General features: G+C 49.6%; 3 protein-coding genes across 5 annotated transcripts in view; 2 read left to right on the forward strand and 1 right to left on the reverse strand.

Annotated features, from left to right (window-relative positions):
• The window catches only part of YPEL1 (yippee like 1), a 23,809-nt gene extending 8,169 nt beyond the window's left edge, over positions 1 to 15,640 (forward strand). The window contains exons 2-6 of one of the 2 annotated variants that reach the window (XR_013959531.1): positions 6,149 to 6,431; positions 11,300 to 11,343; positions 11,848 to 11,956; positions 13,300 to 13,523; positions 14,614 to 15,640. Coding sequence is in view for 1 of the 2 variants with exons in the window: in XM_080649833.1 (XP_080505959.1) it covers positions 6,315 to 6,431; positions 11,300 to 11,343; positions 11,848 to 11,956; positions 13,300 to 13,389 (360 nt within the window). In the remaining variant the exon portion in view is untranslated. Of the gene's footprint in view, positions 1 to 6,148; positions 6,432 to 11,299; positions 11,344 to 11,847; positions 11,957 to 13,299 lie in introns of both variants that reach the window. The other variant, XM_080649833.1, reaches the window with a different exon arrangement.
• The window catches only part of LOC308238408 (coiled-coil domain-containing protein 74B-like), a 508,084-nt gene that overhangs the window by 28,412 nt on the left and 462,354 nt on the right, over positions 1 to 17,318 (forward strand). The gene's annotated exons all lie outside the window — the stretch shown is intronic.
• The window catches only part of PPIL2 (peptidylprolyl isomerase like 2), a 35,827-nt gene continuing 34,123 nt past the window's right edge, over positions 15,615 to 17,318 (reverse strand). Inside the window, exon 21 of one of the 2 annotated variants that reach the window (XM_080649831.1) lies at positions 15,615 to 17,033. The gene's annotated coding sequence lies outside the window, so the exon portion shown is untranslated. The remainder of the gene's footprint in view (positions 17,034 to 17,318) is intronic. The other variant, XM_080649832.1, reaches the window with a different exon arrangement.

The raw sequence follows: 17,318 nt of genomic DNA on the forward strand, positions 1-17,318 counted from the left end.
TAACTCTCTATCCCTCTCCCTTCCTCTCTGTAAAAAATCAATAAAATATATATTAAAAAAAAAGAAAAAAAAGAAGTGAAGTCAGCCCTGGCCGGTTTGGCTCAGAGGAATAGAGCGTCGGCCTGTGGACTGAAGGGTCCAGGGCACATGCCTGGGTTGCGGGCTCGATCACCAGTGGGGGGCGTGCAGGAGGCAGCAGATCAGTGATTCTCTCTCATCATTGATGTTTCTCTCTCCCTCTCCTCTCTGAAATCAATAAAAATATATTTAAAAAAAAGAAGAAGTGAAGTCAGAACAAGTTTGCTCCTTCGCTCACTGGGCACACTGGCGGTGGAGCGGGGGCGGACTTGAGTGTCCGCGTGGACAGTGGGCACGGGGAGGGGAGGGGAGTGGCTGGGGCTTTGCCAGCGGGGCTGGGGCAGGTGGTGTCCGAGGTGACGCTTACCTTTGTGCCCCTCCCGGGGCACTCGGGGAGCTGGTGGGAGAGAATCCGTAACGGGTCCGTGGGCTGGAGCAGCAGATAAAATCTGATCAGATGTATTGGGGCTTATGTGATGCTTTTGTTAGAAGATGATCTCAAGGTCTGGGCAGTTCTAAACGTTATCACTCAATGTCATTCTTGCGAAATGTTAAGATGTAACAGTATTTTAATGTAGCACAGCATTTTGCAGACCAGCTATAAACAGGATGAGCTTGACAGGAACCTAACAGATTAATGTAGCCAACGGCAAAGAATAAATCAATGTGTAATTAGCCAAATAGTATGAATAAGGGATGGCTCAGCCTCCCTTGGTGGGACGGGTTTGGATATGAATCCCGCGACCTTTATTTGCTGCAAGTGCAGTAATAAAACTACCTGGTAACAACCTTTTTTTTTTTTTTTATAACATATTTTTATTGATTTCAGAGAGGAAGAGAGGGGGAGAGAGAGAGAGAAAAACATCAGTGATGAGAGGAGAACCATTGATCGGCTGCCTCCTGCTCGCCCCAGGAGGATCAAGCCAGCAACCCGGGCAAGTGTCCCTGATCAGGATTCGAAACTGTGATCTCCTGGTTCATAGGTCGAATGCTCAATCAACTGAGCCACACCAGCTGGGCCAGGTTTCCTTCTTCAATAGGACACCCCACGTGGTGAACCCCTTGAGTTTGGTAACACCCTCTGTCCTTGATTCTTGAGAAAACCCAAGGGAAAAATTCAGGAAGGGCACATGATTCAATGGCAGCCAATGGGCGGTGGAGGGATGGGAAGTGTTTTTTTTGGAATTACTAATTGGGAATATCCAAATATAATTAGGGCTTGCTCAGAAATACCTTAACACTTGGTTGTGAAGCCCATATATTGGAGAAGGAAACAGGCTTCATTTCATTTTCTTTTTTAATATATTTTTATGATTTCAGAGAGGAAGGGAGGGGATGAGAGAGATAGAAACATCATTGATCGGCTGCCTCCTGCATGCACACGGGATCGAGCCCACAACCCCGGGCATGTACCCTGACCGGAATCGAGTTGTAGCACTGCTGGTTCACAGGCGATGACACTGAGCCACACTGGCCACAACGGCCGGTTGTACACAGACTTCATTTTAGAGGGTAGGTTGTGGGTGTGGGTGTGGGCCTGTGGCCCTTGTGTGCAAATTTCCTCCACTGCCGTCTTGTTAGCTGGTTTTCTCTGTTGGAAGGAGCAATAAGCTATTAATTTTTTATTAGGGCACGAATTGAAATCTAACTTTTTCTCTTTCCTAGATACACAATTGTCCAGCACCATTTTAAAAATTTGTTCTTTCCCAGTGAGCCACAGCGTCCCTTCTGCTATAGCTGGTGTTGGATATACATAGATCTGCTTCTGAGCTTTCTTTTATGTCACATGACCTGGTTTTGTCCCGAGCCAATCCTATATAATAAAACCCCTAATATCAACCGAACAGCAGCAGAACGACTGGTTGCTATGACACACACTGACCACCAGGGGGCAGACGCTCAACGCAGGAGCTGCCCCCTGGTGGTCAGTGCACTCCCACAGGGGGGATGCCACTCCGCCTGAAGCTGGGCTCGGGGCTGGTGAGCACAGAGGCGGTGGTGGGAGCCTCTCCTGCCTCCTCGGCAGCACTAAGGACCCCTTGGGGGTCCCGGACCTGCGACGAGGGCGCAGGCCAGGCTGAGGGGACCGCCCCCACCCAGTGCCACGAATGTCATGCACCAGGCCCTCTAGTATCTGCATACTTTCTTTTTTTTTTTAATTTTAGAGAGAGAGAGAGGGAGCAAAGAGAGAAACATGGATTTGTTCCACTTTTTTATGCATTCATTGGTTGCTCCTTGTATGTGCCCTGACTAGGGATTGAACCCACAACCTTGGCGTATTGGGACAATGCTCTAACTAACCCAGCCAGTATCACACTCTTCTTTTTTTAATCCCTCACCTGAGGATATATTCTTTATTGATTTTGAGAGAGAGAGAAGGGAAGGGGAGAGAGAGAGGAAAAGACGAGAGAAAAGCAAACATTGATCAGTTGCCCCCTGTACACGTCCCAACTGGGAATTGACTGGGAATCAAACCTGCAACCTGGGTATGTGCCCTGACCAGGAACTGAATCCACAACCTTTCGGTGGACGAGACGAGACGACGTTCCGACCGCCTGAGCCGCCCCGGCCGGGGCCAGGACCACAGACTCTGGTGGGAAAATGACAGGCCTGGCTCTCTGGCCGACTCTGGTAGAGAACATGCTCCCATCCATCTTGCTCTTCACCATTTTGGCCTTTTGATGTGATGGGGTGCAGGACAAATAACGTAATAATTAGTAACTGATACAAGAATAAACCTGTTTTGTGTACTCACAACTCTAAACCTACTTTTGCCCCACCCCTGTATGTCCTTTTCTCTGCTTTTACTACTTTAACTTTTTTTTAATTGACTGATTTGAGAGAGAGACAGAGAGAGAAACATGGATTTGTCCCCACTTAGCCGTTCATTGGTTACATCGTGTATGTGCCCTGACCGGGGATCGAACCTGCAACCTTGGCGTATGGGAACGCAGCTCTGACCAACTGAGCTACCTGGCCGGAGCCACTACTTTAACTTCTTTATTGTGAATCACGTAGATATAAGAATACATAAAACAGTATCCCGTTAGCAAAGACTCACAAACCATACCTCTGTGTGCCTCCACCCCGTCTAGCCTTATCTTTCCAACCTTCTCTGTCCTTCTGGCTGAGGTGTGTCCCCTGGCGAGTAGCCTTGGGGTGAGTTCCGTTTCCTGCTCAGTCTGAACCTGACCCCTGACCCCTGGCGCACTGGGTTCCTGTGAGCACTGCGGCCGGGCCCTCGCTCCCTCGCTCCCTCCTCGGCTTCCCACTCCTCCTGCCGGCCTTTTCCTCCCCTTTTCCTCTCCTTAGTTTGCTGGAACATAAAGGTATTTGGGGGCGACACAAGGACTCTGGAGCATTTTCCCTGGAGTTTTCACCCTGACTGTTGTCACGTGTCATCATCCTGTCTCTTTAAAGCTCCCCACGTTCTGTTTACCCACATGTTTACCATTTTCTTTTTCTTTTTTTTTTTGGGGGGGGGGGGTGACTTAACAAAATTTTTTTTGTTTTTAAATATATTTTATTGATATTTTACAGAGAGGAAGGGACGAGGGATAGAGAGCAGAAACATCGATGAGAGAGAAACATCGATCAGCTGCCTCCTGCACACCTCCCACTGGGGATGTGCCCGCAACCAAGGTACATGCCCTTGACCGGAATCGAACCCGGGACCCTTCAGTCTGCAGGCCCACCATGCTCTATCCACTGAGCCAAACCGGTTTCGGCTTTTTTTTTTTTTATGTAAATTCCTTTATTGTTGAAAGTATTACATATGTCTCCTTTTCCCCATTGACCTCTCCCCACCGCTCCCGCCCCCCAGCACAGACCCTCACCCCCCTCCTGTCTGTGTCCATTGGTTCCGCTTACACGCACGCACGCACACAAGTCCTTTGGTTGATCTCCCCGCCCTCCCCCCCCCCCCGCCTCCCCTCTGAGGTTTAACGGTCTGTATACTTGGCATTCCTTCTTTTAGAGTTGTTTTCCTTCTGTCTGAAGCACATCCTTGAACTTCTTTAGTGATATTTTGCTGAGGTCAAGCTCTTTAGTTGTCGAAAGATATCTTATCCCAAATCCTTGAAAGATGATTTCGCTGGATATGGGATTCTGGGATTGCAGTTATCTTTCAGACCCTAAAGGCCCCTTTCCCTACTGCCTTCTGGTTCCATAGGTTTCTTTGGGAAGCTGTTCTGTTGAAAAGTAATTTTCCCTCCTCTTCTGGATACTAATAAGGCTTTTCTCTTCCTTTTTCTTTGGGTTTCTGCAGTTTTATTATGTGGCCAGATGTGACTATTTTTATTTATTCTACTTGGAATTATTGGACTTCTTGTCTGTGGTTTGGTGTCTTCAATTCTGAAAAATCCTCAGTCTTTCCCTGTTCACATATAACGCCTCTGCCCCATTTTCTTCTCACTTTACTTTCTGTAAATCCACAGGCATGTCTGTGCTTTTGGTGTCATCCGAGAAGTCAGTGCCAAATCCAATGTCATAAAAATTCTTGCTATATTTTATTCTAAGAGTTTCACAGTTTTATTTCTTACATTTATGTCTTTTTTTTTATTTTTATTGATTTCAGAGAGGAAGGAAGAGGGAGAGATAGAAACATCCATGATGAGAGACAATCATGGATTGGCTGCCTCCTTCAAGTCCCCCACTGGGGATCCAGCCAACAACCCAGGCATGTGCCCTTGACCGGAATCGAACCTGGGACCTTTCAGTTTGCAGGCCAACGCTTAATCCACTGAGCCAAACCGGCTAGGGCTTACATGTGTGTCTTTGATGTACTTTGAGTCCATTTTTGTATACGGTGTAAGGGAAGGGTTTAACTTCATTCTTTTGTATGTGGTGTCCAGTTTTCCCAGCGCCATTTGTTGAAAAGACTGTCTTCCCCCACTGAATGGTCTTGGTGTCCTTGTTGAAAATCATTTACCATATACACGGGTTTCCTTCTGGACGGATACAGACGAATGCCTGGTGGCTCCAGCCCTGGCCAGTGTGGCTCAGGTGGTTGTGCGTCCTCCTGTGCGCTGCCAGGTGCAGGTGTGATTCCCAGTCAGGGCACTATCCGGGTTGCAGGCTCGATCCCTGGCAGGGCTGGTGCAGGAGGCAGCCGGTCAATGTCTCCCTCTGACACTGATGTTTCTCTCTTCCTCTCTCCTTTCCTCTCTCTCTCAAAGTTAATTTTAAAGATATTTTTTAAAAATAGTGGGTCAATCATTTATTCATATATGTCGTGCTTTGCGTCATTCATTCCGTGATTTGGGACAAGATATTTCCATGCTGCTGTCGCCTCACTCGGACGGGAACCTAGGTGGCTGCTGTTTTCTTTCACTTTTCCTGAAGCCACACACAGTAGAGATGTAGCTGATCAAATGTTTTTCTCAAATTTTTTGTGTGTCAAAGTAGTTCACCTGCCACACTCAACTCAATTTAGAATGATTAAACAGTAATTAAGTATTAGTATTTTTTAAAATATTTTTTTATTGATTTCAGAGGGGAAGGGAGATGGAGAGGGAGAGAGAGACAGAAACATCAGTGATGAGAGAGAATCATGGATCAGCTGCTTCCTGAATGCCCCACACGGGAGATCGAGCCCACAACCCGGAAATGTGGCCTGACCAGGAATCGAACCGAGACCACTTGGTTGATAGATCAACACTCACCCCACTGAGCCAGGCTGGCCAGGCTTAATATTCTTTTTATGTACAATTAATATGGCAGGACTAGATCTTCAACTTCTAGTCCTGCCCATCCCCCATTCTTTTTTTAAAATATTTTTATTGATTTCAGAGAGGAAGGAAGAGAGAGAGAGAGACGTCAATGATGAGAGAGAATCATTGATCGTCTGCCTCCTGCACGCCCCCTACTGGGGATCGAGCCCGCAACCCGGGCATGTGCCCTTGACCAGAATGGAACCCGGGACCCTTCAGTGTATAGGCTGATGCTCTATCCACTGAGCCAAACCAGCTAGGGCCATCCCCCATTCTTCAGAATGCATGCATCCTAAACACTCCTTCTTCCTGTATTTCACTCTCTCCATAACGCACTGTTTGTCCTGACTTATTGCCAGGTTGCGGTGTTTTTCTCCGGTCCCAGCTGTGTGGACAGTGCCACACGCCCCCTGACCCACCACGGCTCTTGCGTGCATATTCCAGTGCTGCTTCTGTGAGAGAGCCCCGCAGAGCCGCCGCGCCTTCAGCGCCAGCCCTGAGCTGAGCGAGGAGTGCCCCGCAGAGATGGTGAAGATGACCAAGTCCAAAACTTTCCAAGCTTATCTGCCAAACTGCCACCGAACGTACAGCTGTGTGCACTGCAGAGCCCACCTGGCCAATCACGACGAGCTCATCTCCAAGGCAAGTGCTGTGTGTAGAGATGGATGAGACTCCTGAACAGCAGCCACCATTCCTGATTAGTAGGTGACGAGGGAGCCGTCACATGGCCTCCTGGGTTTGCTGTGTCCTAACAGTCTGAGCCTTCAGGGCGGCGTTGGTGGGGGGTCTGTGTGTGATTGTGTGGCTACGCCACAGGCTCATGATCTTCACACCGTGGGCAGGTTGGGAAGGCCGACAGCTGGGGCTCCTGGGATCACGAAGACCAAGATGAGTCACTCGTCAGAGCAGTAAACTTAGTGTGAAACCAGACACATTGAGGGAACAAAGGAAGTCCAGAAAACCTGTGGAAATTGTTTAATAATAAGAGAAGTAAGACTTTTTTAAAAGTTAGAATGGTTAGGAAGAAAAGAGGCTACCGTGCGGGAGATGGGATCTTTCAGGAAGATGCCCAGGAGGGAAGCTCTGGCGCCCTCTGCAGGACCCGAGAGGCCGGGTAGGTGTGACAAGATCGGCCCCTTCCCTCTCATTGGGTCACGCTCTTTTTTTTTTTTTTTTTTAACTTCCCGCAAATGCTCTTTTTTTTGGCACGAAATTCGACATTTTTAAAAAATACATATTTTATTGATTTTTTTACAGAGAGGAGGGGAGAGGGATAGTTAGAAACATCAATGAGCCCTGACTGGTTTGGCTCGGTGAATAGAGTGTCAGCCTGCGGACTAAAGGGTCCCAGGTTTGATTCCGGTCAAGGGCATGTACCTTGGTTGCGGGCACATCCCCAGTGCGGGGTGTGCAGGCGGCAGCTGATCGATGTTTCTCTCTCATCGATGTTTCTAACTCTCTATCCCTCTCCCTTCCTCTCTGTAAAAAATCAATAAGATATATTAAAAAGAAACATCGATGAGAGAGAAAGATCCATCAGCTGCCTCCTGCATACTCCCTACTGGGGATGTGCCCGCAACCAAGGTACATGCCCTTGACCAGAATCGAACCTGGGGCCCTTCAGTCCGCAGGCCGACGCTCTATCCACTGAGCCAAACCGGTTACAGGGTGGGTCACACTCTTTATTAGCGGCATGTAATGCATATAGCCAACCACTTGGGCACATGTAAAGCAGTCCACACATAGAGGATGAATGAATGTTCCCTCGGGAAGCAGTGACGGTCCTCTCCCTCCACCCTCACAGGTCATGACCCCCACCCACCCTCACAGGTCATGACCCCACCTACCCTCACAGGTCATGACCCCACCTACCCTCATAGATCATTACCCCCACCTACCCTCATAGATCATGACCCCCACCACTCTCACAGGTTATGACCCTCTCGACCCTCACAGGTTATGACCCCTCCACCCACCCTCACAGGTCATGACCCCTCCACCCACCCTCACAGGTCATGTTCCCTCCACCCACCCTCACAGGTCATGACCCCTCCACCCACCCTCACAGGTCATGACCCCTCCACCCACCCTCACAGGTCATGACCCCTCCACCCACCCTCACAGATCTGTTTCCTGGGCCACATGAACCTCACGCTCTTTTGAAAACCAAGTCCGTCAGGAACTTGTTCTTTCAGGAATCTCCTCCTAGGCTTCTTGTTTCGCTCAATTAGAGGAACATTTGCCTGCTGTGCTTTAAGTGGGTAATAATGAGAGGTGGTCTCATTTCTGTTCATGATCAGAAATAAAAGCTTAAACAAGGCACTTCCTGTTCTCTCTGCTTCTGTGGCCCCTTTATCCAGGCAGAGGTTTCAGGTCAGAAGTGGAAGGACCTGAGGCTCGCAGAGCCGCTCGGGGCCTCCCGATTGGGGCCGCGTCCCTGCTGAGCACCTGCCCCCTAAGCAGGCGGTCCTTCGTGACCCATGATGGTTTCTGTTCTGAAGCATTTGGCGGATCCATCGTGAGGTGGGCCGGACGGGATTTGAGCTGCTGCTTCCGAAGAGCGCTAAGCCGTGAAGCTGTTTCACTTCCATCCGGGCAGAGGCCTGCCGGGGCAGCAGTCATGGCATTAGATGAGCCTTTTCGGAGGAAAGGGTGCTGCCCAGAGGTGTCAGACCTGTGCTCCAGCCGATGGGAAAGGAAATGCTGCTTTCTCCCCTTACATCAGCCATTTTCAACCTTTGTTCATCTCCTGGCGCACATCAGCCAATTACTGAAATTCTGCGGCACACCAAAAATGTTTTCTGATCTGACAAAAAAATAGATATAATTTTGATTCCTTCACACTGGACAGCTGTGGTGTTGGCTGTTGGCGTTTTTTGATCTGACAAGATAAGGGAAAGACTAAATAGCCAGGTGCTGCATGTTTTCACAAGCCTTGCGGCACACGGTTGAACGTCGCTGTCTTACACTGTTATTCCATAGCACTCGTCACATCGAGCAGGACCCAATTCCCACGAGGCTGGAGGGCGGTCCTACAGGGTCACAGCCTCCGGGTCGGTCTCTGCGCTCACAAGCGACGCCGGCCCAGGGAAGCCTCCCGGTGAGGCAGGTCTAGTCAGAAGGCAGCCCCGTCCGCAGCCACGTCGGGCAGAGCGCTGTTTTCGTCAAGTTTTACGTATCCTCTGTGGCTGCTTCGGTGCCACAACAGAGTAGTTGGGACAGAGTGTGAAGGCCCCAAAGCCTGAAATATTTATCTGGCTCAAAGTTACAGCAGTTTGCGAGCCCTGCTATAGTTAGACTGTGGCTTTAATTTGAACCACAGATCTGATCACACCTTTGATCCAAATCCTCTGTCAAAAATGAGGATTCAGCCCTTGCTGGTTTGGCTCAGTGGATAGAGCATCAGCCTGCAGACTAATGGGTCCCAGGTTTGATTCCAGTCAAGGGCACCTGCCTGGGTTGGGGGCTCAATCCCCAGTGGGGGGAGGGGGTGTGGGAGGTAGTTGATTGATGATTCTCTCTTATCATTGATGTTTTATCTCCTTTTCCCTTCCTCTCTGAAATCAATATATATATATATATTTTTTTTTTTTTCTAAAAACCCAAGATAGTATTTTTTTTTAAATGAAGATTCACAGAATAGGTGAAAATTCGGAAATCAGTCTAGAAAATTGAAAGCTGATAGGGATGTGTGAAAAGTTTGTCTGATGAATCTTTAATTGGACATAAAATTCCTCATTCTAAGAAGCTACTTAAGGGAAGACCCCTTGTTAAGTCTGAAAGCTGTATATTTAAATCAAAACTGCTAGTCTCGGGCTCAGTTTTGCTTCAGTAACAACCCCAAATCTGTGGCTTAAAATGAAGGTTTATTTATTATTTTTTAATTCTCACCTGAGGATACGTTTTTTTATTGATTTTAGAAAGGAAGGGAGAGGGAAACGTTGATTGGTTGCCGCCCCTAAGCACGCGGAGATTGAACCCACAACCTGGGTATATGCACTGACTGGGAATTGAGCCCACCATCTTTTGGTGAATGGGACGCTCCAACCAACTGAGGCACCCAGCCAGGGCTAAAGGAGGGTTTATTTCTTGCTCAGGTAAGGTGTTCATCATGGGTCGGCCAGGACTCTGTAATTACACATTAAAGTGATGTGTATGTATAAAGTAAAAAAAGAGAATTACTTTTTCCTCCTTCCTATCCCAACTCCATTCCTTAGAGCAGTGGTTGGCAAACTCATTAGTCAACAGAGCCAAATATCAACAGTACAACGATTGAAATTTCTTTTGAGAGCCAAATTTTTTAAACTTAAATTATATAGGTAGGTACAATGTTATTAATTAGGGTACTCCTAAGCTGGCCTTTGCTAAAAACTCAAGGGGCCAAAGAGCCACATGTGGCTCGCGAGCCGCAGTTTGCCAACCACTGCCTTAGAGTAATCACTTAGTAATTTGGTGTGTATTGTTGTCTGTTGTTTTTTTGGTTTTTGTGTGTGTGTTTTTTTTTGGGGGGGGGGTGGTTTTGTTTTTCTTTGTTGTGTGTGTGTCCATGACAACACATTTTCACTTTAAAATAGAGCTCACGACACGTCATTTCACAGCTCTTTCTTAACAGTATTCTGTGACTACTTTCCAGCCCACTCATACCGATCTGTTCCTGTCACCCTTTTAAAGTGCATGAGCCCGGGTGTGAAATGAATTCATTTGTTTGCTCGCTTATTGGTGGGTTTCTTTTTTTGTTTGTTTTTTGCAATTACACACACTGTGATGGTGACCATTCTTGTCACATTTCCTTACACACTCAAGCTGACCTGTTCTTTACAGTCAGTTCTGAGAAGGGGATCGCTGGGCCATTCGGTATGTGCCTTCCACATCTTGATATTGTCAACTTGTACTCCAGTCAACCTTCCTCACAGTCTTTTGGATTAGTGCCAAGTGACAAAGAAACCAAGACCGTGATCTTGCTTGGGTTTGCGTTTTGCTGATTATTTTTGTGGTCCATCTGTTCTGTTTGGTCATTTGAGCCTGGCAGCAGAGCAGACGAACCTCAAGCGAAGTCTGGGACTGACCTGATTGTGTCCGGGAGGCACTAATACCCATTCCACTTAGGTCATCTTAGGGTGCATAAATATGCTACGAGCTGCTCCTTCGCTTGTAACACTCCTGGGGTGAGCTGTCCTTTCCTCCCAGGGAGGGGCCATCTTGTGACTTTATTTCAGTGGAAAAGCATGAAAGCGTCCCCTTGCCCCTAATATCTGACACACGTGCATGTGAGTGAGGACCCTGGTGCCCCTGTGGGGCTCTCAGCGGCCGTGACGCCCGTCCCTACTTTTAGGAAGATCTTGTCCTGCTCCGGGCCCTGAGCGCAGCCCCTCACACTCTGCAAGGCAGCCCTGCAGCCCCTGTGCAGACCCGTGACCTGAAACACAGCGCCTCCTCTTCCATTCCAAACGCAGACTCGCCGCCACCTCTGCCGCATCACACTCACCTGTAACACTTTGCTCTTCTTTCAGTCCTTTCAGGGAAGCCAGGGGCGCGCCTACCTCTTCAATTCTGTGTGAGTATCGCAGCCACTCGGCCTGGAGACAGCTGTGCCCGGTGTCAGATCCCAGGGGTCGCGTCTGTGCCCATTGAAGCACTCGGCGCTGGAATTCAGTGCTCCCGTGTCTAGAATGACCCGTGTCTCTTACCTGATCTTAAAGAACTCTCTCTAGTCTTAGAGTTTTGGGAAGGCATAGGCTCGTCACTGAGGGAGGGATTCGCTGCACACATGCTGTGGTTTCCTTCCATTTGGGTGGGGGTGGGTTGGGATGGGGGTGAGTTTTGCTGCAGCAGCACTGTGCTCACCGCACAGAGCCCGGCGGTCCTGGGGAGATAAAAGGGGGTGCCTTCTCCTGAGAGGTGGTGGCGGGCAGGGCTGGGGAAGCCGGGCAGTCACAAAACGCTGCTGCCTGTCTGGTAACCACCTAGGTGGTGGTGGTGATGGTGGGTGGTGTGTGGTGGTAGGAAGGCTGCTGCCGGCCGGCCCTCAGGGGCAGCACCTGCTCCTCTCTCCCTGCAGGGTGAACGTGGGCTGCGGCCCTGCCGAGGAGAGGGTCCTTCTCACCGGCCTGCACGCTGTCGCAGACATCTACTGTGAGAACTGCAAAACCACGCTCGGGTGGAAATATGTGAGTGACCACCTTGTTCTGACATTCCAGAGAACACGCAGAGGTACTATGATCAATAAAACATTTACAAATGGAAACAAAATTTGCAAAGGCGTAGATCTGCCCCGGAAGTATAAACCTATCAGAGTTCTTTTTTTTTTTAAAGGAAGGAAACTTTTACTTTTTTTTTTTTTTTTAATATACTTTATTGATATTTCACAGAGAGGGAGGGAGAGGGATAGAGAGCTAGAAACATCGATGAGAGAGAAACATCGATCAGCTGCCTCCTGCACACCTCCCACTGAGGATGTGCCCGCAACCAAGGTACATGCCCTTGACCGGAATCGAACCCGGGACCTTTCAGTCCGCAGGCCGACGCTCTATCCACTGAGCCAAACCGGTTTCGGCACAGAGTTCATTTTTTAAAATACATTTTTATTGACTTCAGAGAGAAAGGGAGAGGGAGAGAGAGGTAGGAGCATCAATGATGAGAATGATTGATTGGCTGCCTCCTGCATGCCGTTCTGCTTTTCTTTGTTAGGGCCCCAACCAGCTCTCCCTCCTGGAATTCTCGATCGTTGCTGTGTCCCACGTCCCCCTCAGATGAGAGGAGACACCGTGCCCAGCTCAGAGACGAGCTTAGGGAGGCCTCCACAACCCCCCCTGCCCACCCTCCCGTCCTTCCCCCTGCTTGGCTCATTCCATCCCTGACCACCTGCAGCCCCCAACCAAGGGCCTTCACTCCCTACAGCCGTCTCTGAACTATGCCAGGGCTCCCAGCGCCATCGCCTTCACCCTCCTTGCACCTGGAGTCCTTGCACCTGGAGTCCCTGGAAGGGGCATCTCGCTCCTCTTCCTCCTTCCGAATTGCCCTGCACATGGCAGGTGCCCAGTAACAAATCGGAATTCCTATTTCCCTACAAGTTCTTCTTCTTTTTTTTTTTTTTAAATATATTTTATTGATTTTTTACAGAGAGGAAGGGAAAGGGATAGAGAGTTAGAAACATCGATCAGCTGCCTCCTGCACACCCCCTACTGGGGATGTGCCCACAACCAAGGTATATGCCCTTGACTGGAATCGAACCCGGGACCCTTCAGTCCACAGGCCGACACTCTATCCACTGAGCCAAACCAGTCAGGGCTTTCCCTACAAGTTCAACTGTAACCTGATGACACATGCACGGCAGCCCTGCACTGCCCTCAGTGGGCTTGTCTCCGAGACAGACCCCAGCCGTGAGCGGTGCAGGGGACTTCTGGGGAGACATGCTATCATACACTTGCTTACTTCCTCTGCTCAGAGTACAGTGAAGTTGAAAATGAAACAGTATTTCCTGAAACCTTCTGTTTCTACTTTTTCCCCCAAGGAACACGCCTTTGAAAGCAGTCAGAAATATAAGGAAGGGAAATTTATCATTGAGCTTGCCCACATGATCAAAGACAATGGTTGGGAGTAAAGCGAAGGCTTCCTGTTCTCTTCTGAATCCTGTTTTGCGAGAGACTTTAATGGAATGGAAACATAGGAGCGTCCTGGATGACTGTTTCTTGAACTTGAACCTTGCAAGCCTGCCTCTTCCAGCCGCTCCCGTGGGTAAGGCTCCATTTGGTCTGTCCTCTTCGTGTATGTGGTCGTTTCAGAAATGTTCCAATGACCTTTTTCTAGTGTCTCAAATTCTAGAGAAAGAATTAACCAACCGATGGCTCATCTGTCTAGTTAATAGCTTCTTTAATCTCTGACTTTAAGATCAAGTTTGGCTGCTCTTTCACATTTGACAGAAACAAGCCGAATCTACAGACCACAGGGACAGGGTCTCTTTAGAGAGCAGGTTCACCCCTGTCGTTTAGAAGGACAGTGTTACAGCCCACTTTTTTCTAATTTGCAAAATTACAAATTGGCTATTTCTCTTGCAAATGAGCTGTTAAGTCGCAGTGCTCATTTCAGAATATTCCAGAAGCAGTCAAATCTATACACCAAGGGTGTTTTTTTTTAGCCTTGCTCAAAACCAGAAGATACCATGGATAACATTTTACGTAAGCTAGAAATAGAGAAAAGTGTTTAATGGAACATCCTGTTTATTTAAGCCAATAGCCTCCTTATCTAGGAAGCAAGTGAACCAGTTGTTAGCAAAGACTGACCCAGGGCCTGCGGGCAGCTGTGCCAGGGCCAAGTCCCGGACCCAGGCTCCGGAGGTGGGGCTGACGTGTGAGGCAGGCACTGAGCGCTGGTCCGTGGAGTACTAGTTTAACACACTGGACCGAGTAAATCGGACTTCCTTTTCTACTCTGATGTACTTGAAGAAAAATAATTATTTTTGCATATGAAAGAGGCCAGAACTAACAGGATAAACTTTCAAACTTGAGATTTGGTAGACTGTTTTTAATGTTTTCAAAAAAGGTTAAAGTTGCAAGACAGGTTTAAACTTTGTGAATGCGATGTTTGGTTTGCTCAACGGGTCACCCTGCCTTGCCTGGTTCTGTCCCATGGGCTGTCACAGAAGGGCCTGGGCAGTGTCCTAGGTCCTGAGTAGCCGCCCCTTGTTTTAAGTTTTGACCCACCCATGCTTCTGCAAGGAGTGGGCACTGCACAGGTTTTGGCCAATTTGTAAAGAATTTAGATCAAAAACGTTCCCAAATAAGTTTTCTATTTCAATGTTCAAACCTGACTCCAGCCTGTGGGCCAGCCTGCTGCTCCAGGTGTGCGGGGAGGCCTCTGTGTGGTCACCGTGGCATGAGGCTCACTGGATCCCGGCGCCAAGGGCAGGAAAAGGGCCCGGGGGAAGCAGGGAGAGAAGAGCCGTGTGCCCAGGTGCTTCTCAGCCTGTGGGCATGGTTAGTCCCGTGGGAGCGAGCATGAGCCCTGCCCCGACGCCAGCCTCCCCTTAGCCCAGAGCCCTGGCCGTGCAGGCACTGGGCTCCCTGCCCGGTTCTGGTTCAGCTGCTCTCCTGGAGCTTCCCTTTTGGCACCATCTCTGCCCGAGTCTCGAAGCCTTGGAACACGGGGAACATGGCAGCCGGACAGCTGGGTGGGCTAATGCCCGAGGAGCCTCTGCCGCGTATCTTCGGCTGAAGGACGGTCCTGGTACAGCTGTGGAAGCCTCTGCACGCGCAGGTGCTCCAGCTGGCGCTGCTTCTGATCTGGTGCCCAGAGATCGAGGCTGCCCCCGCACGGCCGTGTATCCAAGGTAGGGTTCGGCTGTGCAGCCTCAGGCCTCCAGCGAGCAGTGGGAAACCTGAAGACGTTTCGCTCTCGCGCTGGCACGTGAAACCCCAAACACCTGCAGCTCAGTCCTTAGGGGAACCGTGGAGGGACTGAGGGAGCCTTCCGAGTGAGTACTCCTGGTGAAAATCGGCTGAAATGGACACGCCCTTCTCGTTTTGGTTCCTCTACAAGCCTCTGCTGCACCTGAGGCTCCGCGGGCCAGGGAAGTGGGCGGCGCTGGGCCCCCACCACTGGGCCCGGGCAGCGGCTCTTGTGCGCCTCCAGGTCTTTGCTGCAACTGAATCTAAAATTCTTCGGAGCAGTTTTTGTATATACGAAACTTATATTTAAAGCTTTTATATGTTCTGGGCAATTTTACTGCTCCTTCGATTTGAGCACTTTGGTTTTGTATTGTCTTTTTGATGGCATCAAAACCTTTTTCTTGGTCATCTTATGACTTTTTTTTTTCTCGTTGTTTTTTTTAAAATATAATTGGTACAAATATTCTCACCACTTTTTTGTTGGTCTTCTGCAAAACCCAAGCTCCTTTTGAAACCAAATGAACTGAGCTGGCTTCCGGGAAGGACATCCACGAGCCACAACTGCGTGCTGGTATGTTCCACCCTCTCAAATGCCTAAACGGTAAATGTCATCCCGACTTTTATTTATTTAAAGTATTTTTTCCCTGAGTGGGAGGTGATGCCAGGATTATAAATGCATTTAACTTAAAACTGTGCCATGTCCTCTGGCTCAGTACACTTGCTTTAGAAACGTGGTTTAGTCTTGTTGCCACTGTATATATACATATATAATATTTTTATACCTTAACACTTATTCTTGATGGCATCTGTCAGATATTAGCAAGAATCAGAAATGGGAATTTTTCAAAAGTCCTTTAATTTACCTGATGACCTCACCAGGTACTTAAAAAATCCAAGTGCTTTTAATTTCTGGAAAACTACAATTTAAGCTCCAAAATAACCTACAGAATGTAAACCTCATTTGTCAAAGGCTCTGGGCCGATCCTGGGGGCCGCTCCGTGGGGCCGCAGCCCGGCCTAGCCCGGAGGTCCCCCCTCGGAGCTGGACCGCCAAGCGCGAGCACACAGCCTCCCTCCGCCTGTGTCTGTGTGAGGTTCAGAAATAAAGCTTCCATGTCCAGCGTCTCCTTTGCAGTAGCAGGTGCTTGGCTCTGCTGCTGAGGGACAGGCCCTGGGGCCACGCCACTCCCACGGGAGCACAGGGTCTCCTCCAGAGGCAGCTCGGGCCCTGTGCTGTCACACACCCACCTGCCCGCTGCCACCTCCTGGGTCTGCCAGGCTCTTGGAGACCGTGCTGGTGCATCCTTTCCCAAGTGAGTTCGCAGACGTCTGTAGCTTCGAGGGTGGTGTGAAGGGGTCGTGAAGAAGCGAGGGACCACTGTGACTAAAGGTGCAGAGGAGCGAGACAGCTGACGGGCAGGGAGACTGCAGAGGGACGGGCACAGTGGAGAGCCGCTGTGGGAAGGTGACTCAGCATTGGTGTGGCCGTGCACGAGGGCCGGAGGAGGCAGGTGAGACACGGCTTGGGCCTGGTGTTCAGCATCAGAGCTCGGAGAAGGGCCAGGGTGCATTCTGGAAGTAAGAACCGCTGAGACTTACTGACAGAATTGAGGTTTGGGGTGAGAAACCAAGGATGGAACGGAGTTAGAATTTCAGTGTGCTGAGCGGGAGGTGGTGGTGGGCTGTGCTGACCCAAGGACCTCAGCATTGAGAAGAGGTGTGAGGGGAACAGGGACCTTTCAGAGCCCCAGGGTAGAGGAGACGGCTCCCGGGAGGAGGCAGCTGTCCCCGGCTTCTGCAGGCACTTCAGGAGAGCTGAGGTAGTGTCAAGGTCAGGAGAAGGGAAGCCAGGCGGGCACAGACTGCAGAATGAACAGAAAACAAGGGTGGGTGGGCGGGCAAGAAGAAGCCTTTTGGAAAAACAGGGTCAGGGAAGGGACCTTTAAGTTAGGAAATGCTGGTACGGCTGCCCGAAAGTCCTAAGAGCTGGGACCGGTGGCCAGGTTTGAGTACAAGGATGGGCCCTGAGGATGGAAGGAGGTGGGGGCATGGGCACATCAGCTGGCTGGGGTCCTCTGCACGTCCTTCAGGAGCCAGCTGCCCTCACCCAGGCGTGGTCTTGTCACCAGCCTGAGACAGAGAGGCAG

The sequence above is a fragment of the Plecotus auritus genome (assembly GCF_963455305.1).
Source record: "Plecotus auritus genome assembly, chromosome: 13".
NCBI classification, from domain to species: domain Eukaryota; kingdom Metazoa; phylum Chordata; class Mammalia; order Chiroptera; family Vespertilionidae; genus Plecotus; species Plecotus auritus.